The 26,204-nt window shown below is 54.7% G+C and overlaps 1 protein-coding gene across 1 annotated transcript in view; it reads left to right on the plus strand.

The window, feature by feature from the left end:
• Positions 1-481: 481 nt before the first annotated feature.
• The window catches only part of KCNK3 (potassium two pore domain channel subfamily K member 3), a 35,469-nt gene continuing 9,746 nt past the window's right edge, over positions 482-26,204 (plus strand). Inside the window, exon 1 of the mRNA XM_036263235.1 lies at positions 482-764. Coding sequence (XP_036119128.1) covers positions 482-764 — 283 coding nt within the window. The remainder of the gene's footprint in view (positions 765-26,204) is intronic.

Here is a 26,204-nt window from a genome sequence, read left to right on the forward strand (position 1 = left end):
CCTTGTCTGTCACACCCCCCTCTGCCTCTTTTTTTCTCTCTTCCTCTGTAGTTATATGCGTTTCTCTGTCTAGTTATCTCTCTGGGTCTCTCTCTGTGTCCTGGCCGCTCTCTCCGCGGCTCTCCGGCTCACTCCCCGTCCCCTCCCCCTCCGCCAGCCCCCCTCCTCCCTCCCTCTGCGCGTCTCCCCAGTCCTTATTTGGCTGGGCGGGAGGGCTGGCGGGAGGAGGCGGCCTGCGGGCGGGGGGCGGGGGGCGGAGGGCGGGAGCAGGGCCGGGCGGAGGAGGGCGGTGGGTGGTGCTGAAGGGACAGCTCCGCGGCGGCGTTGGCAGCGGCGGCCCCGGGGCGCGGAGCGGGTGCCCGGCGCGGAGAGCGGTGAGCGCAGCCATGCCCCAGGCCGCCTCCGGGGCAGCAGCAGCGGCGGCCGAGGCCGGGGCGCGGGCCGGGGGCGCCGGGGGGCCGGCGGCGGCCCGGGCGGGACGATGAAGCGGCAGAATGTGCGCACGTTGGCGCTCATCGTGTGCACCTTCACCTACCTGCTGGTGGGCGCCGCGGTCTTCGACGCGCTCGAGTCGGAGCCCGAGATGATCGAGCGGCAGCGGCTGGAGCTGCGGCAGCAGGAGCTGCGGGCGCGCTACAACCTCAGCCAGGGCGGCTACGAGGAGCTCGAGCGCGTCGTGCTGCGCCTCAAGCCGCACAAGGCCGGCGTGCAGTGGCGCTTCGCCGGCTCCTTCTACTTCGCCATCACCGTCATCACCACCATCGGTAACTACTGCCGAGCAGGGGCGGGGACCCGGGGCTGGTAGTCCGGAGCCCACTGGGGAGGGGGCTTGGCCAGGAGAGGGTCTGGGCGCCGAACCCAGTGGTTCCAGAAACCCGCGTTCAGCCTGGCGTGTCTACTCCGCGGGGACAGGACTCGGGGAGGCGTCGATTCCTGGCTCCGGACCTGACTCTCCAGCCGGGCCAGCCCCAACTTGTCCCTGCCAGGCTGCGCGGGGCCCCAGGGGACTCTGAAGTGTGTGAGAGGGGCAGGAACAACCGGCGGAGGCTGGGGAGGAGGGGTGTGGCTCGGCCAGGCGGCTGAGCAGGGCGCTGAGTGTAAGCCGCTGGGAGCCTGCGACTCCTCCGTGTCCCTGCGGATGGGCTTCCGCCACCGGTACTGGGGGGGCTCCGGGAACACGTGTGGATGCAGGTACTCCAAGCACTCTGGACCACTCTGGGTTCTTGAAACACCCTGTAACTGTGGGCTATGCGTGTGTGTGTGTGTGTGTGTCCAGTTCCGAGAGTTTGAGCACCTCCAGCCAGTGCGTTTAATTTTGTTAGGGTAGCAGAGCTGGTTCTGGAAGCCAGATCCAGCCTTGTCTGCCTTTGCTGTCCCAGGAAAACAGTCACCTCACAAGAATGGCCCCAATTCTCTTCTCCAAGCCAAGGCCAACCCTGGCATAGAAAGCCACACACACACCTAGACTCTCTCACAACACAGGCACAGGCAGACACACACAGATACATACATAAGCACACAGAGACAAAGACACACAGCACACAAACAGATGTCCAGGAAAGAAATACCCAGTGAGGCCCTCAATGTGCTGTTCAAAAGTGTCCAGACAGGAGAAAGCACCTTACCCACCCCCAAGACTCTATGAATTCAGCCCAGCTCCCACTGTATGACCTTGGGCAAGTCCCTTCCCGGCCTGGGTCTCAGGCTCACCTCCAGACAACAAGAGGTTGGCTGAAATGATCTCGGCTCCTCCTAGCCCTGACGTGCTCCCAACCCACCTTCCCCCAAAGCCCACTGGGATGCCACCAGGAGCTGTTTCCGCCATCTTTCCCATTCCCGCTTCTCTCCCTGGTCCTTTCCTTGCCTTGGCTGAACTCTCAGGGGCTCCTTGCCACTTGGCATAGCCCATGACAAGATGGCAGTGTATTCCTGGGAATCAACAGAGTCCAGAGGTTAAAAGGCAGGACTAGATACTGTCCCTGCAGTCTGTCCACTGCAGGACTCTGTGCTGATGATCCACATTTCTCTGGGGATCACAGGGAGCTATGCTGTGTAGTTTCTGGATTCCTCTCTTGGAAGAGGAAAATAAGGGGCCACAAGTGGATATGGCCCTAGTGGGGGCACCTCTGGGTTCTGCTGACCCTGTGAGTTTAGAGCAAAATGATCAGACTCAGGTCTGCCCAAAGATCAAGCAGCCTGCTTCCCTGGGAAGGAGCAGACCAGGGGTGTTCTTCCCTCTCCCACCTCCCTGCCACCTGCCAGAAATTCAGGAGCACTGAATATTCTCAGGCCTTCCCTCTCCCTCTTCCCACACATCATGCCCTTGGTTATGTGTCCCCTTTCTTTCTCAGTCCCACTGTACCCTGCTGCCCACCTCCCCGGTAACCCCCCAATTGACCTCCTTGCCTCCAGCCTCATTCCCCCATGGGGCAAGTTCCCCTGGACAATGCTGCCAGGAAGAATCTCCCCAAAGCACAGCTCTGACCATACCAGCACCCTACTTAAAGCCCTAGATGGTTCCCCATGCATGGAATCTCGGCCATGTTCCTTATCTCAAGTTTTAAGGACCTTTATACTTGACTCCAATATCTTCATTTCTCACTTCTTACTGATAGGATCTCCACCCTGCAGCCAAACTGTTCCCTAAGAACATCTTAAGTGTGTCTGTCTGACACGCCTTTTTCTCTGTCTTCTACTTATCTTGTCCAAGCTAACCTTCCAGGTCCACATCAAACTCCACTTCCTCCTTAAAATCTCCCAGAACATTCCAAGTCACTGTTCTGGACAACTGCAGGACATTGTCAGGATGACCTGGGTGACAGTGGAGGCTCTTTTGCATGGTTATTTAAATTTTAGGGGATGTGTTTTGTCTTTTTAACCGCACTGTAATTAACCTTCATGTGGGCAGGGTCCTGTGGTCCCCATCTCTGTGCTCCCCATGCTGGCACAGTACCGAGGGGCACGCATGAGCACAGAGAACGCTGTTGATTGCTTTAAGGTGTGCAGAAATGAAAGGACATTGTCTTTTCCGTCCCTACCATCTCCCAAAGGGCTTGTAGTCCTCACCAAGAGAGATGCTAAAAGCTGGAGGTAGAGACAGACAGAGTGCAGTGCTGGTGATTATTTATTTATAAAGTGCTGGGCAACAGGAAAGGCAGCATGAAAGCACCAGTCTAGTTCTGTAGGGGCCCCAGACTGGCACTGCCCACTCCCTGCCTCACCCAACCATCCCTGGCCTTTTGTCACCTTTCACTCTGGCTATGCCACCTGTCTGGAAGCTGTCCACAGTAACTCTAGTCTAAGAAAAACCTGTCTGGGCTGTGATCGGATGGCTGGAAGGGGCTTTATATTAGACTGATCTTGATCCAAAACCCAAACGCAGCAGCCTCTGTCCATCTGACCCCTTTGGGGACCCAGATGGGTCTCCCAAGGTACCAGTAACCGCATCGGGATAGAGTAATGACAGAACCTCCCATTCATTCAGTACCTTAATAATGACAATGTGTTTTCATCTCATGTCTTGAGTCCCAGCCTTCATAGCTTAGGGAAGTTTTCAGAGCAGGTATTGTTAGCTCCATTGCACAGATGAAGGCAGAGACGGGGAGGGACTCCCCCTAAAGTAATGCAGCTGGTGAGCAGTGAGTTAAATCAAGAGGCTGGGTCTTTTGACTCCAAGTCTAGTGCTTTTTCCCTGCCGGTCTCTTTGCTGCTCCCCCTGCCTCCCTATGCTGTGAAGCCCAGAGCCAGCCAAGACTGGCATGACCAAGACGCGCTCAGTGATGCCAGCTCACAGGACAGCCCCGATTGGTTGAGGGTCAGCAGGGTCAGCGTTAGTCATTTACCTGGTTAGTCACAGTCTCTGCTGGCTGCAAGGATTCTTCAACTGCCTCATCAGTGGCCTCCCAGCCAGGAAACCCTTCCTTTGTTGAACCTTAAGTTCACCAAATGCAAACAGAAACTCTTTTCTGGGAAGCTTAACCTCTCTAGCTGTTGAGTCATTAAACTCCTTCAGGGCCCCAGCCCCATCTATTCATAGCCCAGAGGCTGTCAGAGCAGGAAGGGGCCTTGAGCTCAGCTGGGTCCACCCCTCCTCTTACAGAGAGGTGATGGGAATCGCACAGCCAGAGGGTGGCCAAAACCTGCCTCCCAGGCCCCCGTTCCTCCCACTCGTTCAGGATGCCTGTTTATTGGTCATTATTACTTACAGCCACAATAATAATAGTAGCCACCATGTAATACCTACTCTTTGGCAGGCTTTCTCTGAAACTCCTTATTTCTATCCCCTCAATTCATTCCCTCACCAACCCTTCAAGATGGGCATTATCACCTACATCTTTCAGCAGAAGAACCTAAGACTCTAAGTATAAGTGACACTCACCCATGGCCTTGTGACTTGAAAGGAGGCACCTTCCCAGATTCAGCTGAGCCTCTCTGACTCCCAAGCCCTGGATATCTTGCCAGTTCTTTCTCCACTTCAAGAACTTAGCTCAGATCCTTGTATCTCGAGGGCACTGAGTAGCCACAACTTTGCTTTCCCCTAACAAAGCTCTCTCCAGCCTGCTGCTTCCTGACCAACCCAGACCATGTGCCAGAGCTGTGCCCAGCACCAGGCCTACCTGAGTCTGCCACAAGCTCACAGGTGCCCATTTTCCCACGGCAGATCCCCAGAATCCTTGTGGCTCTAAGGCAACAAGAGACCAGGTGACCGATTAGCTGAGGGGCTGGAGCAGAAAAGCCTCGGCTCTGCTCTGTCCTCAGCTTCCAGCCTGTTCTCAGCTGAGCACAGGTTCCCACTGCCCACCACATGGCCTGGGAACCCTTAGATTTTGGATTCAAGCCAGCCACTCATGAAGGAACCTGTACTTGTTACATCTTTCCAAGAAGGAGAAAAGTACAGACGTGGCCTGCCACCCCCAAATCCCAAAGTCCTCAAAGAAAGAGTGAAAGGAAGCACGAGCAATCATCCAAACACCCAGAGAGGTGAGTGACTTGCCCAAAGTCTCACAATAAGTCGAAGGTACCACCCTGATTAGAACCTGCACGTTTGAGCGCACAGACTGAAGTTCTCTCCATCTCCCCAACTTGTTTCCCTCATGAGCCATCATCTCTCTTAGCAATGGGGCCCTGGCTGCTTATCGCTCCACTGTCCCCGGTCCTCCCTTGACTTTCCAGGGTGATGGAGGGCAGCCCAGAACAGTCCCACTGCCCACTTTCAGCCAGCATGTCCTTCCTCCTTGCCCACAAGCCACTCCTCTGCTTCCGCCACAGGAGCCTTTGCTGAGGGTGGGGTGGGAACACAGGTACTGACTTAAAAGCCGGAGCGCCTGGGTTCCTCTCTCAACCCACCTCTCCACTAACTGCCCCCCCCCTCCCCACACCAGCTGTATGATCTTGAACAAAATATTTAGTCTCTCTGAGCTTGTTTTGTCATTTACAAAGTGAGAGGATAGTATCCACCTCCCGGGATCAAAGGGGATAATATAAAGAAAGTGCCTGGGACAGAGCAGACGCTTAATAGACAGTATCTGCAACTATTAGTGTTATCAGTATAATTGTTCGTGTAGTATTACTTCCCCCACAGAAGGGAACTGCTCTTTCCCAAGGATTTCCAGGACCACAGCTACCTCTGCTCCTTTCTAACATGTGGGGACAGTGGGGTTGAAAACCAGAGGATGCTACCCCCTTTCCCTTTATCCTTCTAATCCCACTCCCCCATCCCAGGCTTCCAAGATCATCACCTGTGCCTGGAGTCTGCCTGACATTCAGACTCAGAGGCAACACGCCTCTGAGCAGGCAGATCCTGCAGGAAGCCAGAGAGAGCGAAGTGCACAGCAGAAGGAGAACCTGCCCTGGATTGGAGCAAGGAGGCAAAGTTTCAGTTCCACTTAGTTCAGTTGCTGATCCTCTATGCCCATCAGTTTTCTCATCTACAAAGCAGGTGTATTTGATCAGAGGTCCTTCTGACTGCCATGCCTCCTGCCTACATGTCTGGTTCCCACATATCACAACTGGGGCCGGAGACACAGAGGGAGTGGGGCGAGAATCGGACAGAAGTAGAAGACACTTGGCTGGCCACAGTGGAGACAGGACAAACACAATAAGTATTTTCAAAGAAAACATAAACAAGCACAGATGAATGCAGTGCAAATCACTACTATAAACAGCTTTCAGCTGGCAGCACAAACGGTGAATCTGTGAGTTGATTTTGTAATTTAAAAAAAATGTAAAAATGACTTTCCTGCAGTCAGCCAGCAGGAAGGGAAGAGACCCGGCTCTGACTGAGACCGTTATCAGTTTGGGCAAACCTCAGCTGAGACCCAGGGTGGGCACTCCCTCACTCTTGGTCAAGTTACTTCCTCGCTGCCTTGGACGCAGGGGAGTGCCATGTGTCTCCAACACGTCAGGCACTGTCCGAAGCACTTATCACCTGCATTCCCACAAGCGCCCTGGGAGGGCCGGCGTTATCATCCCGGTACAGCCGAGGAAGGCGAAGCCCAGAGAGGTTCAGAAATTGGCCCAGGGCCCTACAATATAAAACGACAGCATCAGGGTTTACATCCAACACTGCGAGGAGTATCTTTTCACAGAGCCCTGCAGCCCTCTAGTCCCCAGAGAGCCTCTGCCATCCCTTCTACATGAACATCACACATAATGGAAAGGGGGACCAGGGTCCATGCAGGGCACTCAAGCTGTGGCCTCAGTGTCAGGGTCTGTTGTCCTCAGGGCTATGGATAAAGCATGTAGCCCAAGGAGAAATCAGAATTTTCGCTCCGGTCCTCTCATCTTACAGGGTGGAAACCACAGTTCAGATTGGAAGAGGGGCTTGCTAATGGCCACACTGACCGTTGTCCTCAGAGCTGGCCTTGGAACCCTGTTTACTGATGCCTCACTCCATGTTCTGGGGTCCCCCCCAGACTCTTAGGAAAGAGAGCAAGCTGCCAGCTAGCCTCTCTGCTTGCCCTGGCTGCCCCTGCTCCCTCCCTTAGCCTCTGGTCCTCAGAGAGTCACCTGACAAATGCCTTTGTGGTTGTCAAGAGCAGTCATCTGCCAAGCTCAGGCCACCGCCTCTGTCTGTCCACATGTGCTCAGCGTCCAGAAACTGCCCATGCTCAGGCAGCTTTCTGGTGAATCCAGGAGACCTGCTTCTCACCTGGAGCCACCCGCCCCAAGCTACTGGCCCATTTGCTATAGGTGGCCTCAGCGGCTGCCCAGAGCAAACAGCTCCAGTTCTCCTGGTCCTGTGGCCTCCTGGGACCCCTGCCAAGCTGAAGCTAACCTCCACCCCTGCTTCCTCCAGTGACACCCAAGGACCTTTTTGTGGAGGGGGCACTGGTTGCCATGAGTACAAGGCAGGAGCCCTGGGAGCTAGAAACGGTGTTCTTTCCTCTTCTGAGAGGCTTAGACACACTGTTCTCTCTCTCGCTCTCTCCCTCCTGCCCCGGTACCCATGGGAGGAGCAAACACTTCTGTGAGCCTCAGTCTTCCCATCTGTATAGAGGCGTTTCACAAGGGGAGCGGATGTAGGCTAGCTCAGCAATGCAGAATTTTCTACATTAATGTTTCCCAAAAGGTCAGTTCCAGGGGATAATCTGGTTGATCTTGTTGTTATTGTTTGTTTGTTTATTCTTTATTTTTTAGAGAGAGAGAAAGGGAGAGGAAGAGAGAGAGAAACATCAATGAGAGAGAACATTGATTGGCCGCCTCCTGCATGCCCCCCACTGGAGATCGGGCCCACAACCTGGGCATGTGCCGTGACCGGGAATTGAACCAGTGACCTCTTGGTGCATGAGTCAACGCTCAACCACTGAGCCACACCGGCCAGGCTGTCTTGTTTAAATACATATTCTAAATCAGTAGGTCTGGGATGGGGCCTGAGACTCTGAATTTCTAACAAGGCCCCAAGGGACCTGATGCTGTTGAACCATGATCCATACTTCTAGTAGCAAGAATCTAAATAACCTGCAGACCTGACTTCTGGGAATGGGCATGTGGACTGTGGTTTGAAGGACAAGAAGATTTAGAGCTTAGGAATCTGGTCGCGTAATGTTAGAGCCAATGGCCTCAGAGCTAATAGACCCTTCTCTGAGGCTTAGAGTAGGGCTGTGCCTTGCCCCGGGGGAGCCAGCCATGGAGCCTGGGGCGGGGCTACGTGCTATACAGTCACTGGGGGTGGGAGAGGGGAAGTGGGGGAGGGCTGGGAAAGCCTCGTCCCCTAGAGAAGCCTGCAGACGAGAATCCAGTGTCCTCAGCTGTGTTCCTCTCCTCCCCAGCTGCCAGGCAGTTCCTGCAGATCCCTGGAATGAAATAGTGCCCCAGAAAGTAAATGTCAAAGTGGAAACTATCTCCTCCCTCATGGCATCTACCCAAAGTCCCAGGGGCGGCACAACATCCAGCCCCCACTAGAAGAAGAGGTTCAGGCTCATTTCTTCTTTTATGGGCTGGGATCCAGACACCAAAGGCCCATAGAAGTCGCCAGGCCCTGTGGCTACCGGATGCACTCAGCCCGTTGCCAGCTACAGTGTGGAATGCAGGCAGCAGGACAAGGCCTACTCTTTTCTAGGCCTGTCAGGTGACATGTGTCTGCACATTTTAAGAGGGACATAACCTGGGGAACATTCAGAGGAGGGGGGCAGCATGTCAAATGAAGGATACTTGGTGGAGTCAGGCCTGCAGAGCTGCCTTCAAATATCTGCTGGGCTATTGAAAGATAAAAGAATCAACCTTGGGCTGATTGGGCACAGGGGGTTGAACCAGCACCAGTGGATAGAGTCCATAGAAAGACTTAATTAAGTCCAATATAATTCAGAACTTGTTAGAGTTGAACCTGACCGAAGACGGGCTGTGCTTCCTTGAGAGGTGGGGAGCTCCCCATCAGAGAAAGCATACAAACCACACTGGATAGCACGCAGCAGAGGTCACCGAATCAGTCAGCGTACAACCAGAGAAGTGGAACCAGTAGGAGATACATACTGAGATGTGTTACAGGGCACTGGCTTATGTGGTGACTGGCGAGGCAAGTTCCAAATCCATAGAGCCGGCCATCAGGAAGGACAGGTTGAAACTCCTTCCAGCACAGATTGAAGCTGCTGTCCGCCAGCAGAATTTCTTCTTCAGGGAATCCTCAGCTCAGCTCATAAAGCCTTTCAACTGATTGAATCAGCCCCTTGCAGATTATCTAGGATAATCTCCTTTACTTAAAGACAACTGATTATGGACTTTAATCACATCAAAAAATGCCTTCACAGCAACCTCTAGATTAGTGTTTGATTAAAGAGCTGGGCCTTTATTTAGCCTAGCCAAGTTGATACATCAAAAAAATCATCACATGCTCCTATGTCAGACTGGGGGCTGCAATAAATATATTGGCTCTTAAGAATCTTCCCAACCCTGAAATGCTTTGATTTCTTGATCTTCAAGGGGGCATCCTGGAAAGTTGGAGCACCCAGAGCGGGACTCAGGCATGTCCTGAAGGCCCCTAGACCCTCTGGGTCACCTTCCAAATAGAACCAAGGTTAGCCTTTATTTTAGTCAGTTTACCAAAAATCACTGAGTTCTCCTGGGTGCTGGGCTTTATACAAAGAGAATAGAAAGCTAAGGCCCAGATCCTTCCCGCAGGAGCCTCTGGTCCAGGAAAATCCTGAAACCATAGATTGAAGAGTATATATGCCAAATCCTAGTGGAATGACTAACACAGGGATCTGAGGTTTCCTGGAGCAGGTGGTACTTCAGGGAGGCTTGAATGAAGAGTGAGGACTTCAGTAGGTGAAGATGGGCAGTGGGAGTCTTCCAGGATGAGGGGACAGCATGAGACTGGCTGAGGGGCGTGAGCATGCCCAAGGAAATGGTGTGAGCAGATCCTGGACTTTGGTGGACGGACTTGATTTGACAGGTGCTGGAGGAGGGACAGGACAGACTCCAACCTGAGTCTGGATCCACTACCTGGATCCTAACCAGTGGGTGCCCCTCTGACCCCAGATGAACTAGTGGTTACCCTCATCGGCTCGGTTGAACTAGTAGATGTCCCCATGACTCCAGTTGAACCAGAGGGTAATGACAACCTGAATCCTGATTGCCCCCTTCATCCTCTCCTGGTCACTCAGCAGACCTCAGCCAGACCCCCAGGACATGCTTTCATTCCCTCCCCCCGACACACTTCCTGTTCTGGCCAGAAGTCCACTGTGGAGCCCAGACCAAAGGCAGCCTTATGGGTGGTGTGCAGGAGCCCCTGGGACAGCGCTGAGCTGAAAGGGATGACACTCTGGATATTCTCTGCGTGGACAGCCCCAGGCCTCCGCTCTCAGATCCCCTTCCTCTCTGCTCAAGGCTCCACGGCTTGGCGCGGACTCAGTGTCCCTCTTCTGGAATGTGCAGGGCCTCTCCTGACCACAGCTCCGATGCAGAAATAACCATCTCAGAAACATCCGGAGAGGCACATTCCAGCCTGCCGGCCACAGCATCATCTGGGTGGCTCTCTCCAGAGACCAAATTGTCAGGCTCCAGTGGAGCTGCCCGGAGAGAGTGACGCCAAGCTCTCCTCTGGGAAGGGGCCAGTCCTCCTGTGGGTGCAGCGGAGCTCCCCGAGGCCTTGGGAGCAGGCAGGGGCAGGCAGTTCCAGGCAGAAGCAAGCCTCAAATCCATGCAACAGAGGTTCTTCCCTGGGTTACTCCATCCAGACCTTAGACCTGACACGAAGCAGCCGTGCCCCATGGAGCCTGCCTCGGTTTCCACCGTCATGAGCAAAGGCTGCCATTCACCGGGACGTTTCTCTGGGCTGAGCTCATCACGTGTGTTATCTCACTGCATCCTCACAGTCCCCAGTGAGGGCAGCACTATTGTAATCCTCATATTATAGGCGAGGACCCTGAGGCTCGGAGGGGTGGAGAAATGCTCCCAAACTCACACTGCCGGCAAGAAGCAGAGCAGGGCTGCTCTGCGTGAGGGTTAGACAGAGAGTGGGGTTTATAAAGGACTCGGCCCTACAGGTTCTCTTCTGAGCCTCAAAACAACCTGGAAGTGTAGGTATCGTTATTCCTACGTGGCCAACAAAGACACTGGACTTGAGAACATGAGGTCATTTCCTGCGACCCAGAGCCAGTAACTGTGGGTGCAGGAGTCAAATCCAGACCTTTCAACCCTAATCCAGACCTTTCCCCCTGAGGGCTAAAGATGGGTCATTCCCACTGGGTGGGTGTTAGTGCATTTGAGAAGCACGTGCCGGCCTGTGAAGGGAAAAGGCAGTGTTGTGGGGGCAGTTGTCACAGAGTGGCCTTAGTTCCATGCATAGGTCAATACCATCCTTCTGAACAGGACAAGAACCTAAAACTAGAAAGGGGAACAAAGTGATGATTCTTAAGAGTGGCCAGTGAGTAAGAGAGGGGGCCTTGTTGAGGGTGACAGGCAACTCACCTGCTCCCCAGTGCACTGGTGATGGGGGAGGTGAGGCGAGATGCCCCTGTGTGCAGAGTGGGAAGCTTGTCCCAGGAGCATCAGTGGTTTGGGCCAGGGCCCAGCCCCAAAGCGTTCATTCATTAGGCCTATGCGAAGCCCAGGAGGCGGTAAGTCTGAAACACTCCCAGATGGAAGAATCTACACAGGAGAACGGAGAACTTCGTAAGATCAGCTTTCTGCAGTTAGTAGGCTGGGCCCCTCGTGAGCCAGCGGCCAGCATCTTCTTTCTGGCTTTCCTTGGTGTTTAAGAAACATTCAAGGGACAGCTGAAGAAGAATCTTTGGAGTTCACAAGCCAAAGCACCTGGAGTGAGCCAGGTGGCAGAGACATCAGGAGTCAGTGGGTGGCCCCAGGAGGTCAGTTTCCCCACCCTCTCAGAGAAAAAAAGGGACTGAGAGTCTCAGTGGGGGTCCTGGAGACAAGCCATTTCTCCGCTTCATAGTTTTAGCTCTCAGCTTGCTCTCAAACAGCCTCAGGAAAGGGCGTAAGTCCAGGGGAGGCCGGGGAACAAACCCGGCTTTGGCCAGGCTGAGCCAGCGTGCCCCTCTTCAGCATGGCCTGCCTTGTGGATTTTCCGCCATGAGGGTTAGTCAGAGCAAGACCCTCTAGGGCTGTTCATGGTCCTTGGTCCACCTCCAGACGGGGCCAGGGAGAAAGACACCTGGAACCAAACTCAGTGGCAGCCTCCTCCCCTCTGGCGTCTTGCTCAGCTCAACCCCTAGAATTCTAAGCACTCCTGTCTTCCCGGGCACTAAAGAGACCCTGGTGACCCTGATGGCCCTGGCTAGTTTGGCTGAGCGGTTAGAGCGTTGGCCCGGGAACCAGAGAGTCCCGGGTTCTGTTCTCGTGAAGGGCATGTACTTCAGTTGCAGTTTGTCCCCGGCCCCAGTTGGGGTCGTGTGGGTGATAACCACTCAATGTGTCTCTCTCACATCGATGTTTCTCTGACTCTCTTCCTTCCTTTCTCCCTCCCGCTCTATCTGAAAATAAATGCAAAAATGTCCTCGGGTGAGGATAAAAAAATATATAAAATAAAATAAATAGAGACCCTGATGCCTGCTGCCTGCCCTCAGTATTGTCCCGTGGATTCACAGAGGCTACACATCCCTTCTTGGAGCTGCTACTGATACTTAGCCAGCTGACTGAGGGAAATGGGGCACACGGTCCCCTCCACTCTCCTGCACCTGGTGCGGATTCCCTGCTCCTACCTGACTGTGAGGCTGACAGCAAGTCTCCTCCCAGGGCTCATCTGCGCAAGCCTGGGCGGTGGCCTGAGCTCCTTACAGCTTGCATGGCCTTTGTTGGACCTGCTCCTGGCCTCTGTTCTTCCACCCTCCTGAGAGGCACATTACCCCGGATTCTGCTCTTGTCCCCATTTTACCCCATGCTGGCTGAGCCCTGGAGGGACTTCCTCTGTGTCCAATCCCAAGAACAGAGCTCTGACCAGGACCTCCAACACCCCCCCCCCCCCGGAAAGAAAGCATTTTTGACTGTGGCCTAGGCCCCGTTATCAGCAGAGTGAGTCCACTGCCCAGCCCCTGGGACAGCTGGAATGTAGGAGCCACCCACCCGGAAAGGGCGGCCGCTCACGCTGGCAGCTCCCACGGTAGCCCCTGGGTGGGGTGTGCGAGGAAGCAGTGGTGCTGAGAGCAGGCTGACCCCAGCCAGCGCTTTCTGAGGTAGCCTGGAGAGAGGTGGCAGCCATCTCACGTCCCAGATTGCCTCTGGACCCGAGCCAGCCCAGGGTGAGTGCCCTGGTGGCCAATCCCGCGATCCAGGCCCTAGGCTCACTCGGAGGCTTCCAAGGCCCTGGGAGCTAAGGTCCTGCTCATGGAACCTTGGACATCCCACCCGGACCAGTGACTAGGTAGACCTGTGAGGGGCCGCGGTTAGCCCCGTGGGTCTTCACAATGGTTTGATATCTCAAAACGTTTAGGAGACATCACACGATTAGCCACTGCAGAACACACACGGGCCAGCTGCCGTCACAGCAAGCATCTCCCTCTGCCTTTGGCTGGAACGGGGACCGTCCAGGGCGCAGACGCTGGCATGCTCATGCGGAACAAGGGCTCATATGGCCCTGGATTGCAACACCTGGGGTCCTTCAGGTCCCTTGAGAATCACTGATTCAGGCCAACCTTTCCCTCTTTCAGATGAGGAGACTGCGACCGAGGGTGGGGTGCAGGGAAAGATGGGGAGCAGCACCCCAGCCACTAGCAGTTCAGTCACAGAGCAGGTCCTCAACCCCAGGCCTCCTGACTCTATTCCTGAGGGACGACTCACACAGTCATCCTTCCATCTCTTTGTATTTCTTAGCATCTTCCATGTGTCGGGCGCCATTCTACGCCTCAGGGACTCAGCCCCTGTGCACTGTGCTCACATTTCAGAGGAAGCAGATAGTCAGAGACTAAATTATGTGATCACAGATAAAAACATCATCTCAATGGTAACAAGTGCCAGGAGTCAGTCAACACGATGGGCAATCCAGGAGAGCCTTCCCGGGAGGGATTGGAGTAACGCAAAGATCAGAAAAGAGCCTTGGGGGGGGGGGGGGCAAGTACAAAGTCCCAGGTAGGCCAGAGTTTGGCGTGTTGGAGGACTGAGAGAAGAAAGACAGTGTAGGTGCAGCACACTGAGCAGAGGAGGAGACTGGGAAGGGCTGGATCTTGGGGGACGTGGAGGCCCCAGTCAAGAGCTTGGATTTTATTCTAAGGATGATGGAAGTCACTGGAAGGTCTCAAGCAGGGTTGTGGGTGATATGACTTAAATGTTTTACCATATCCTCTGGCTGCTCTGTGGAGGTCAGATGGGTGTAGTCAAATGGGTGTAGAGTAAGAGGGAAGCTGGGAGACCAGCCAGGCTGCAGTTCATGACTTGAGAGGATGATGGAGGATTGGACCCGGTGGAGACTGTGGAGGTGGAAAGCAGGGTGGATTGAGTGTGTGTTTGCAAGGCAGACTTGGCCCGACCTGCTGATGGATAGGAGTGATGTGTCGGAGAGAAGGGAGGGAGAGGGCGGTGGGAGTCTGGGAAAGAAGATTATCAAGGATGGTCTTTGGCCTGCGACTGGGTGGAGGGTAAACCTTTTCTGAGCTAGGAAATAAAACCTGGAGAATAACGGGCGTGGTAAAAAAGATAAGATGCAAGACTTCTGTTTCAGACCCACAGGTTAATTGTGAGATGCTCATTACAAATCCATGCAGGCAGTTAGAGAAACAAGTCTGCAGCTCAAGGGAGAGGTCAAAGCTGAGAGATAAATTTGAGAGTTATCAGATGGAAATAATATTTAAAGTCATGTGGCCAAATGAGATCAGCTGGGGCGAGGGGAGAGAAGAGCCCAGGGCCAGCCCTTCTCCGACACCAGGAGGCAGACACGAAGTGGGGCTGCCAGGAGACTGGAGTAAACCTGGAGAGTACGGTGCCTGGGGGCCAGGAGGAGAGTTTCGGGAGAGAGAGCTGTCCACTGCCAGCTGCTGCTGGGAGATCAGGTCAGATGACTGCAGAGAAACAACAGTGGGTTTGGCAACACAGTGGCCACTGGAGACATTGACCATGAAAACGGTGTAACATTCAACGGCTCGTTCCAGGAGCATGGGAAGGTGAGAGCAGCAAAGGGCTCTTGTGTATTTGTCCAGCCCGAAGTGGAACAGAAGAGCCAGATTCTGGGAAAGGCAGGGGAGAGGAAAAACAGTATCGCAGTTCACAGTTTCAGGCCTTTTCATCAATGCTTAGAAAACCTCCTCCTGCAGAGGCCCAAGAGGTAGTTATCATTATGTCCATTATGCAAATGAGGCCCACAACCAAGCAAGGTTATCGGCTCAAGGCACCCAGCCAGGGACCTGAGTCCAGGCCTGTCCATCACCAAAGCCTCTGCTCATCGTGCGGCGCCCACCCCCCACCGCCGGCTCTGCCTGCCTCTCCCTGCAGCTCCTCCCACATCCCCTCCAACCTCCCCAGTGCATCCTTGTCCTTTGATCATTTCTGTCAGCTTCCAACAGTCTTGGCCTCTGCCTCCCTCCTCCCAGAAAGCTCTGCTTTTTCTCTTTGATCCTGCACATCTGTCCTCGGCTGCATCCTAAGCTGGGTTCTGTGTCCCCCTCTCCTTGTTGCTGCAACATGTCCTCACACCAAGGTGGGGGATCTGCAAGAGTTTCTGAGAGCCCTGGGGGAGCCTGGGCCTATGTGATGGGAGTGTGGCTTCTGCCTCCTTGACTGCCATTTGTAAAGAGCCTGGTGTTTCAGGCCTAGCCAACCTGCAGCTCGGCCCCTGCTCAGCACCGAGGGTCCAGCGATGGGAGGTCACAGGCCAGGGATGCCTGCAGAGGCAACCAGGACTAGGCAGCCAGAAAGGCCATGCATTTTTACCCCAATGGGACAAGATGGGCCTCAAAGTTCTTCTCATGAGAATGGCACAGATGAAAAGTGGTGGCCAGGAGCCCTACATAGGGAGATGTAATTGGCAAAAATGGCCACCAGGCTACCACCACCACCTCATGCACTTCAGAGAATGTGGAGGGCACTCAGGACCTCAGAGTCCCTTTTGCAGCCAGAGCAACCCCAGTGGGAAGTTGTGGACGAGGCCCAGAAACCAGCGAGGTAGAGAAGCTCCGGCAGGAGCTGACCATGGCGTCTGCCCTGCCCGGAGCTCTCCTCCCTCCCCGGGCCCCCTAGTCTCCCCAGTGAGGGGAGGCTGCCAAGGTTGTCCAGAGCCACCTCCAGATCCTCATCAGATTCTGAGGCCCTGTCTGCCCCCAGCTGCCCTCGGAGGGCCTGGTACCCGGCTCCGCACTGGAAGAGATGAACAGAGGGAACCCGACATACCGCTACCTGGGGCCCAGCTGCACACCCGAAGTCCTGACAGGGGGCTGCAGTAGTAATTAACTTCTCACACATCTCCTGGGTTATTTTTAAGCTTCGTTCTTCCCTGGTTTATTTTTAAAGTAACACTGGCACGTGGCTGGCCAGCTGCCCTTCCCAGGTGCGGGTGCCAATTTGGGCCAGGAATGGAGCAGAGCAAGGACCCCACTGAGTGCCAGAGTTAACCAGCCCCTCACAGCATGGCCAGGGAGGTTTCAGCTGTGCCGAAAGCCTGGGTCCATCCTGGGGTGAGCAGGTGGACCGGCAGTGGGGGACCCCAGAAAACTCTCACATCACTGTCCTTGACCAGGTCATCTCACCTGCCAAACCTCATCTTCCTCACTCCTCAGTGGGGTGTGTGATGGTGACAGCTGCCTCTCTGACTGTCAGACACTCAAAAGTAAGTGACAAGCTAAAACGCTGCACAAACACAAAAGAGTATCGAGATTAATCCCCCCTGTGCCCCCTCCCCACATGAACTTGCTGCCCCCACTGTCCTGCCCGCCCCCCTCCAAGCCAGGCCCTTCTCCCTGGGTGAGTGATGTCCAGTCTGAGACTCCTCCGTTCCCTTCGTCCCTGTCCCGCCTGCCCTGAGATCTGCCTCCCACATTTCCAACCTGGCTGAACTCTAATCCAGGCTGCTCAGGTGAAGGGCAGCTGTCAGGCTGCTGGTGACCATTCAAAGGGATGGGAGGGGTGAGGGCAGAAGCACCCGACCCCAGCACCTCTCCCACCTACCTCCTTCCTGGCAGCCTTCCAGAGAGCTGAGCTGTGGAAAGCATCGCCCAGAGTTAGCTATGAAACCCTGTCCTTGGGCAGGGTACGTAGCAATAGCTGAGGCTGGAGAGGCGTGACATATGGTGGAGGGCGTTGACAGGCAGGCTGAACGTTTGGGCTTCCTTCCCTGTAGGCAACAGGGAGTCGTGAAGTTTCTGAGCAGAGGAGTGACGGGCTCAGAGCGGAGCAGAATCTGGAAGCAGGTGTGGGGGAGAGGGGACCGGAAGCTGCTGGGAGATGACAGTTGGGAACAGCTGCCCAAGTCCAGATTGGAGAGTGTGGGGGTCCAAACGATGATGGTGGCTAAGGAACAGAAAGAAAGGGCAGACCTAGGGAAGGAGGAACGGCTGAGACTAAGTACGTTCACCTGGTTGGCTGAGGAATGAGGACATGATCAGAAATCAGGCAGCACAGAGAGGGCCAGCATTGGGGGGCGGGGGAGATGATGCAGTCAGGTGGCCACGCCAGGCTCGGGGTCGTGTTCAGCCAGGCGGTGGGTGGAAATGCAGCATGGATCAGAGCTGGAGGCACGGCCTTGGTGGCCTCCCTGGAACCAGCACCAGAGCAGCCCACACGGAGTCTTGGCCACTCTTACCATCAGGATGCAGACGGAAGCAGAGGCAGCAGGGGAGCCTGCAAAGGACCAGTGGGAAGCAGGAGGGTGGAGTTTCCAGGGGAGGAGGATTGGCCCTCAGGGCTGAGTGTGACAGAATATGAAGGAAATGAAGATGGCAACGGTCAAGGTTATCATGTGTGATCATCCAGGTTGCGTACTGCCCCAAAGAATCCAGCCGAGGGGTCTGGGTGGCTGAAGTCCAGCCTGCTCACCAAGTTCTGCCCTCCCAGGGGCTTCATCCACCCAGAGGAGCCCACTCTGTTCTCATTTGTCCCAGGGTGCCCTGGAGTAGGGCAGCCCTGCCCACAGGGCACTGGGTCTGGAGCTCAGGAAAGTCCTGATGCTCTTGGGGAGAGCCGTCCTGGGGACAGTCTGACGGTGAGGGGAAAAGCAAGACCAAAGAGAGGGCGTGGTGGGCCTGCCTCCCTTCCACCCTCCCTGTCTCCCTCCCTTTCCTTTTTTTAAAGGCTGAGGAGTCTTTAAAATAGTGAGGAGCTGGCCGAGGACAATGTGAAATGGCCTCAAGTGGGGTGGCCTCCAGGAGCAAAGCCAAGAGGAAAAGCACAGGGCCCCGGCAGAGTGCAGTTAGGGGGTCAGCCTTGGGAGGGGAGGCCCCACCTCCTCTGAAATGCGAGAAAGGGGAAGGGAGCGACCGAACAGTGTAGAAGAAGCCATATGGGCAGAGCCTGGCTCTGCCTTGTACTTTCTACATGACCTTGAACAAGTCAACCTCTCTGTGGCTCAGCTCCCGCATCTTTCAATGGGGAGGAGGTACTAACCAAACAGGGCTGTCTGAGGGTTAGCTGACTGGCTTGGAGCAGAACGGCTCATAGTAAGCACTATATAAAGGTCCACCGGTATTGTTTTGAATTAGGGGAGAGGGAGCAACCTCAGAGGCATTTAGTCATTTGAATAAAGTCAAGTGCAGAGAAGGCCAGCTCTCCCAGATTCCACACTGGAGTCGGGGGGAGGGGGGAGAGGCCCTGCAGAACTATAAGCAGTAGCTGAAGAGAGCTAGGTCCTGGGGAGGCGGCCTGGGTCCTGAGGACACTGCTCAGCTTGGAGCTCTTGGCATCATAAAGGCAAGCTCAGGACACTAGTGCATAAATATGCAGCCTCTGTAAGCCACAGGATCCATGAAGTCATTCTCGCCTCATACCCCGGCCCAGCCAGCCCGTCCTCCCATCCTGGGCTGGGAACAGTGGTGCGGATGGAGGGCTTGGAGGGTGGGCGGAGTGGCAGAGATCACTGAAAAGGCTGAAAATCAGAGATCGGAAGAGAGGCGGCGAGCCCAGGGTGAGTCAGGCAGCAGGAGGCAGCCCGGGGATGAGCATCTGCCCCCCTGTCTCTGTGTAAAGGGCAGTGTCCCCAAGGATGGGGACAGCTGCTTGCTGTCTCCATTGAGGACAGGCTGAGCGGGAATGGCCTGAGCCTCGGTCATTTCATTCTGCCTAAGGAGCATTTCCAACAGACAGGGTTGAGTGAAGTGTGTTTCCATGGAGAATGGTGGGATCTTAGCCTCTGAGGAGAGTCTCTCAGGTCCATTGGGCCTGCATGGGGGAGGGGCTGGATTTGGTGGCTTTTTTAGATCCCTAATGGTGTAGAACTTGAAGGAACAGCAGGGCCCAGAGGCCAGGCACTGTGAGGGCTTCTTCTCCCTTTATTGAGGTGCAGACTTTCCTGCTTCCCTGGGGGTGTCCACCCCACAGCCCATCTGGTTCTTGCGCTCTCTGCCCTGAATGGTGGACGGAGTTGTGCCAAGAGCCCACCGTGGGAGACATGTGGGGTGTTGGAGTGAGCGTGTAGGAGGGGACACCACATCTGCAGGCTGGCTTGGAGGGAGAAAAGGTCCTGGCAGCTGCCTCCAGGCTGAAGTCCCTGTTGCCTGGAGTCCCTCTCCTCCTGGGCACTATGCCAACCTACACCATCTGAGCTCCTGAGCCCTGGAGAGGGTGCTGAGCCTAAGAAAAGCCTCCTTCACATCTCCTGGCATCTGCTGCCAAATTGCCTGCCAGCCCAGAGCTGTCTGGGCCACTAGCCATGACCAGAAAGGAGAGTAGGGAAGCAGGTGATGGAGACGGGCCCACAGGGGCCACGCAAGCTCCCCACCAAACCCAACCCATCCATCAGGACTGGCTTCATGTATCCCCTGGGAATCCACCATGGACACTGAACAAAGTGGGCCACTGGGAGAGGGACCCACCTCCACGTAAAGCTGGGGGACAGGGGAAGGTGCTCCACAGGAGACAGCCCTGGAACTGTCCTTGGAGGGCAGAGGAGGTGAGGAAGGGGACCCGGCAGCCCCAACACGAGGGAGTGCTCAGAGGTGAGGCAGCGCACAGGAGAGAGAAGCCTTGGAACAGAGGGAAGTGGGATGGTTGGGGTCAGGAGAAAGAAGGCCGCTTGCGGGGTGGTCAGGTTGTGGGTGGCCAGCCCTGTGTGCTGGACCAGGAAACCCCCAGACTGTATTGTATATATTTGGGGAACTAAGGAAGGCTTCTGAGTGGTGAGTGGCACCTCAAATCTATGCTTTAGAAGATGATAAAATTAATAACAGCTTCGACTTCCTGAGACCCTCCACATGCCAGGTCTCATGCTCAGCACTTTACACACTGCATTTCTAACCCCAAGGCCACCCAGTTACCTCGTTAGATGGGGGATCAGAGTGGCAGTGTGGGCTGCGGGAGAAGCAGCAGGAGACCTGGGTCCCAGGTCCAGCTCTGCAGCTGCAAACTTGGCACCAAGGTTTCCAGGCTCCCCGTCCCCACCTGTCGAATGGAGACTCCTGCTGCCCAGTGGGCTGCACGGGCTGCTGAAAGGAGCAATGGGATGCTCCCAAACACTGTGGGATGCAGTGTGGATCCCCTGGAACCCAGCCAGGGCCCTTCTGCTGTGCTGTGCACCTTGCAGGCACACCTAGAGGCAGTGCTTGGAGCCTGGCCCCTCCATCTGGAGTGGCTGGAGCATAGCCTGGGCACAGTGCCTCCTTGTACCGGTGCAAGAGACTTCAGAAAGGAAGCAGTACCACTTAGCCAGGGTCGAAGGCCCCCAATCGCAAGCACAGGCCTCTCCCTCCCCCTCTCTCAAGCCACACCATTCGTTTCTCTGCTGTTCCCGATCACTCTGGCTTCTCTCCCCTTATAACTCTGATTTACATGAGACGTTGGCTCACCCTGGTCCAGCTAGGGTCAGACTCAGTAACCCTGCAGCTCAGCTCCCCAAAGTTGACCAGCCACTCAGCCTCTGATCACGATCTCTGGGAGAGACAACTTGATTGGCCCAGTGCAGCTGACAGTCTGGGTCCTCTTGGATTAGAGGTCCATTCTTGGCCCAATCCACTGTGGCCTGGGCCAGGGTCACATGGTACAAAGGGGCTGCCTGGGCCCACCCTTGACTAGGGTTGTTGCAAGAAGGACAGCTCCAAAGAGGCAGGAAGGGGCAGACACCCTAGACATCTCCACCATAGGTGGTCCCCCTCAGGGCCCGTACCCGCTGCCCTCCACCTTTCCTCTCCTTACGCCTGCTCTGTCTGCCTCAGGGCCATACTAACACATCCCCAGAGACCTCCAGGGGACTGCTTCCTAGTACAGAAGAGACTGGCCATCAACCTCTGGGTTCATAAGCCTGGCAGAGTGCAGGGGAGGGGCTCAGAGAGAGGGCCGTTGGAGGGATGCCATCAGGACACCATCTCCCTCCTCACACGGTTTGACCATCCACTGTATGCAGAGTACCAAGTCTCTAGAACCCAGATCCTGCCCTAGCGCTGAATGCTGGTCTTAGGAAGCAGCCGGTCAGACACCGTGCTCTAAAACAAAGTGGATGGGCCCAGGGGCACCTGAAGTGCCCGGACTGTAAGGTCAGAGGTCTAGGATGAATCCTAGCTTTGTCCATTTTTATCGGTCTGACCTTGGGCAAGTAGTCTCAATTTCCTCATCAGCATGGAGCTAATAGTGCCCACCTTAAGGTCATGGTGAAGATTAGAGAAAATTGACCAAGCCGGGTCTCTGGACTGCCATTATTGGTAGAGGCATCAAGAGCAGAGAACACACAGGCTCTGTTCTAACCTGTGAATGTCCTCCCTTCCTTCTTCCTACAGTTCATCCCCTCCTCGTTCCCACCTGCCACCCCAGACCCAACCTCACAGGGGAGGCCAGGAGGTGAAACCCTACCCGGGGGACCAGGCCTGGGCCCTGACCACCTCCTAAAAGCCTCATTCAGTGTCCAGCATCACCCCAGGCCCACCGCGCCCCTCCCCCCATTCTGCACAGACAGACTTGACTAAAAGGAGCTTTGCTCACAGAGGCATCGCTGTGCATAAGGAGATGGGTAAATAAGCCAGGCAGCATCTGCCAGGAGAGGCCGAGTGAGTGGCAGAGATGAACACTACGCAGAGAGCTGAGAGATGGGGATGCTCGAGGGGCCAGAGCAGGAGAGAGGCTCCCTAGGAGAAGGAGGAGGAGGAGGAGGAGAAAGAAGAAGAGGAGGAGGAAGCAAAAGAGAGTATGGCCTCGGACAGTAACCTTGATCCGACTTCTAGTGACAGCTGGGGCCAAGCAGCAGTGTGGACCGGCCAGGTGTTCAGGCTCACCTTAAACAACGCTTCAGGGCATTTTGAAGGCCACTGGGAACAGAGCATGCCATGCCCCCAGCCACAAGGTTGCTATGCCTCTGCCTCCCTTTGGTTTGGGGTGCCCACAGTTCCACCATCAGAGAATGGCCCCTCTGGCATAGACTTAGCACATCCTGGAGCAAGACTTTACTTAAGGGACAGTCTTCTGTCACCTGCCCACTGGTTTGTCTCTTTTCCCAGAGAGCCATCCTTGTCTCTGCATCCTCTCCCAGCACTTAGTCAAGTTCCTGGCACAAAATAGTAGCTCAAGAAATGTTTGCTCTATTAATTAAGACAGGCTAAGAGGGAATTAAGCCATTTTTGTTTCGTTGGTTTTCCAGTTGATATTCTTGAGTCTAGCCAAGTGCTACAAGCTCCCTGGGGCCCCTGTTGTCCCCCTCAACCTCTCCAGGTGCCACATCCCCATCCTCTCCTGGTGGAGATCCGTGCACCCTCCGGCCAAGCCTCCTGGGAGAAGGGCCTGCATGGGAAGGAAGAGGAATCTTAGCTGGAGAAGCACCCACTTTGTCAGACAGGGAATGAGCTGCCTGTGCCCTCCATGCCACAACTTTCTCACAACATCCTTAAGAGCGATTCATGAAGGTCCCTCTCAGAGGGGCCATGGACCTCAATTCCTGTGTCCATGAGACCCTGGAGGCCACTGCGAAGTGGAAAAAAGAGAGCAGGACTTGGCCTAGAAAGGCCTGTCTCTGCCACATACCTGTGTGGCCTTGTCCATGTCACCCAGCCACTCAGCTCAGTCTCCTCAGCTGGAAAACCAGGGCACCTGCTGTCCAGAATGTGGCATCTAATCAAGTCACATCAGTTAGGCCACACAATGTGACTCAGCCTCTCACTAGCTGTGTGGCCTTGAATGGATTATAGAAACTTTCTGTGCCTCAGTTTTCTCATCTGTAAAATGGAAATAACACCTAGCTCATAAAATTTTTATGAAGAATAAATGAAATATTGTAACTAAAGCACTTAGGACAGTACTTAGCACACAAATGCTAATAAATGTGAGCTTACTGTTTGCTACTATTACTACTGCAACTATTGTCACTATTTACCACCACCACCGTTACTATCAGCTACTGTGGGCCAAGCACTGAGCTACTGAAATGTACAAGACATGATCTCTGTCCTCTGAGCCCAGAGGGAGACTGAGAGGACAGAATGAGACAAGGAGGAGGAGGAGAGGAGGAGGAGAAGAGAAGGAAGAAGGAAGAAGCAGCTAAAGCAAATAGAAGCAAAGATTCAAAGCCCCAGGAGACTGGTCCCAGGGCCAGATGGAGGCAGGGTTAGGGCCCCTCAGGGCTCAGCAGTGAGTAGGGAGAAGCTTAGGACCAAGAAGACTTCTTGAGGCTCTGGCCTGTCTTGGTCCTGGGAGGCTCAGGCAGGGCTACGCAGCCATCTCCTCCTGACTCCGTGTGGCCTCATGTGCTGGGAGGCTGTACAGGAGTGGGGTGGAAGAGACACGATTTTACGTGTCTGCAGAACTGAGTCTGGCTGCCCCTCTGCTTCAGCTGGGGGGTTGTTACTCAGAGCAGTGCTGACCAGGCCAGCTCAGCTCCGCCCTCCCCTCCCAGGACAGCCCAAGGGTTCTCACCCCATCCACAGCATCTGCTCAGTGCCAACTGGGACAACCCTACAGAGACACGTGGGCCCCAGCTGCTATGGGTCTAATGTGCACCCAAATGCTCAGTGCCATTGCTTTGGGGACCAGTCAGTCAGTCCCACTGAGATTTCTGCTTTCTCCACTGTTTGTGGATGAGGGAACATGGCCACTCTGAACGCCCAGAACCTTAGAACATTGCAGGGCCCCAAGAATATCTCCCCAGCCTCTTCATTTCCCAGAGAAGGAGCTCCAGGCCCAGCAAAAGACAGGGTCTTGCCTGTGATCACACAGCGGCACAGCTAGAACCAGACCCCAGGCCTTCATCCCTGTGGACGAGCCCGGGGGGCAGCCAATTACTGTGGACAGAGAATTGCCTTTGAATTTCAAGTTTAAGTCTAGCATTACGGCCTGAGATAAAACACTTTCTATCTCTGAGCCTCAATTTCTACATCTGTAAAATAGAAATAATAATAAATAAGTAATAATAATAACACCTCTTCTACAGGATGGCTGTGTGAGCTCGAACAATAGGAGGTATAGAAACTGCTTGTAAATGACAAAGCCCCGCAGAAGGGCGACACGGGAGCTGCTAGGGTTGCTATTATTCTAGGACTGAAAGCACCGTACATACTAAGGACACAGGCGTCTGCCGGTTGAATGGATGGATGTTTGAACATAGTGAGTGGTGAACACAGGGCTCCAGGAGCACTCATTTGTTTAGGTGGGTGGGATCAGGAAGGCTGCACAGACGGGGGGACTTTTTAGGTGGGCTTTGATGAAGGAGTAGAAATCCATTGGGGGGGATCCATGAACAGTACCCGGAACTGAGGAAATGCAGCTGAGGCCCCTCTAAAGAGCTGTGGAAACCAAGTCCATGTGCAGGTTTGGGCTCCAGACCCTGCTCAGAACTCACCCCTCTCCCCTGGGCCTGTGCATGGTACATGGAACAGGGAGCTAGCAACGTATTAAACAGAAATAATCTAATTGAACATCCCATTTGATAGGTAAGAAAACTGAGGCTCAGGCCGCTGACAGCCTTAACAAAGGCCCTGCAGCAGGCTCAGCAAACTGGGACCCATGGACCAAATGTGTCCCACCACCTGTTTTTATAACTAGTTTAATTGGAGCACAGCCACACCCATTCATTTACATATTGTCTATGGCTGCTTTCTTGATACAATAGCAGAGGTGAGTAATTACAAGGGACCATATGGACTGTGAGAATCAAAATATTTACTATCTGGCCCTGGCCGGTTTGGCTCAGCGGTTAGAGCGTCAGCCTGCGGTCCTGGGAGACCCGAGTTCGGTTCCCGCTAAGGGCACGTACCTCGGTTGCAGTTTGTCCCCGGCTCTGGTCGGTTGTGCGGGTGGCAGCCACTCGATGTGTCCCTTCACATCGATGTTTCTCTCTCTCTGTTCCTCTCTCTCTCTCCCACTCTACCTGAACAAAAAAATGGAAAAATGTCCTCGGGTGAGGATAAAAAAAAAAATATTTACTATCTGGTCCTTTACAGAAAAAAAGTTCACCAACTCCTGAACTACAGCAAAATGGGGCAGAACTGGGGTGAAAGCCAGGCCTCCAGCTCTTTAACTCTGTGCACCCTTAACCCTCTGGGCCCCACCCCACCCCACCCCTGTAACACTGCCTAAAAGGTGAGGTTTCAGGCAGCCAGCCTCTGGGCAGGCTCAGCTCCAGGACACGTGGTACAGCCAAGGGGGAGCCCCGGGGTGGTCACTGTTGCCCCCTTGACCCAACAGGGCTTCTTTTTGGGAGCAGGTCAGCCCATTATGGGGGAAGCTGACGGAGATGCCAGCAGGCACTCGCTACTCCCCCATGGGCAAAACAGGAAAAGCCAGAGAGCGTAAGCGTAGGACTCGGGCCAGCCAGATGCCAGTTATAGACACAGCCTTTCAAGAAGTGCACAGAGGAGGACTGGCATCTCAGCAGATGGCCAAGTCCACTTTAAATTGTGCTGTAGAATTCTTTTCTCAATGCCAGGCTGTCCCTGGTGGATTCATGTAATTAAAACCCTACCAGATCCAATCTGTTAGAAGTTCTGAGTTCACACATGTCCTGTCCAGCTGGTAATAAAGATACAGCCAGACAACAGGCCTAGGCCATGGCCACCTGGTGTAGTGGCTGGCCTGGATCAGACCCCATGGACCCAGGTTGGTGCCCTGCCCAGGACACCTGGGTTGCCGCCCTGTTCTGTGACACTGCCCATTCTGGGCCTCACGCTCTGTCCATCTTCCTTATCTCCACCCCTTTCAATCCTCAG

This window comes from Molossus molossus, unplaced genomic scaffold (genome assembly GCF_014108415.1).
Source record: "Molossus molossus isolate mMolMol1 unplaced genomic scaffold, mMolMol1.p scaffold_m16_p_15, whole genome shotgun sequence".
Lineage (NCBI taxonomy): Eukaryota > Metazoa > Chordata > Mammalia > Chiroptera > Molossidae > Molossus > Molossus molossus.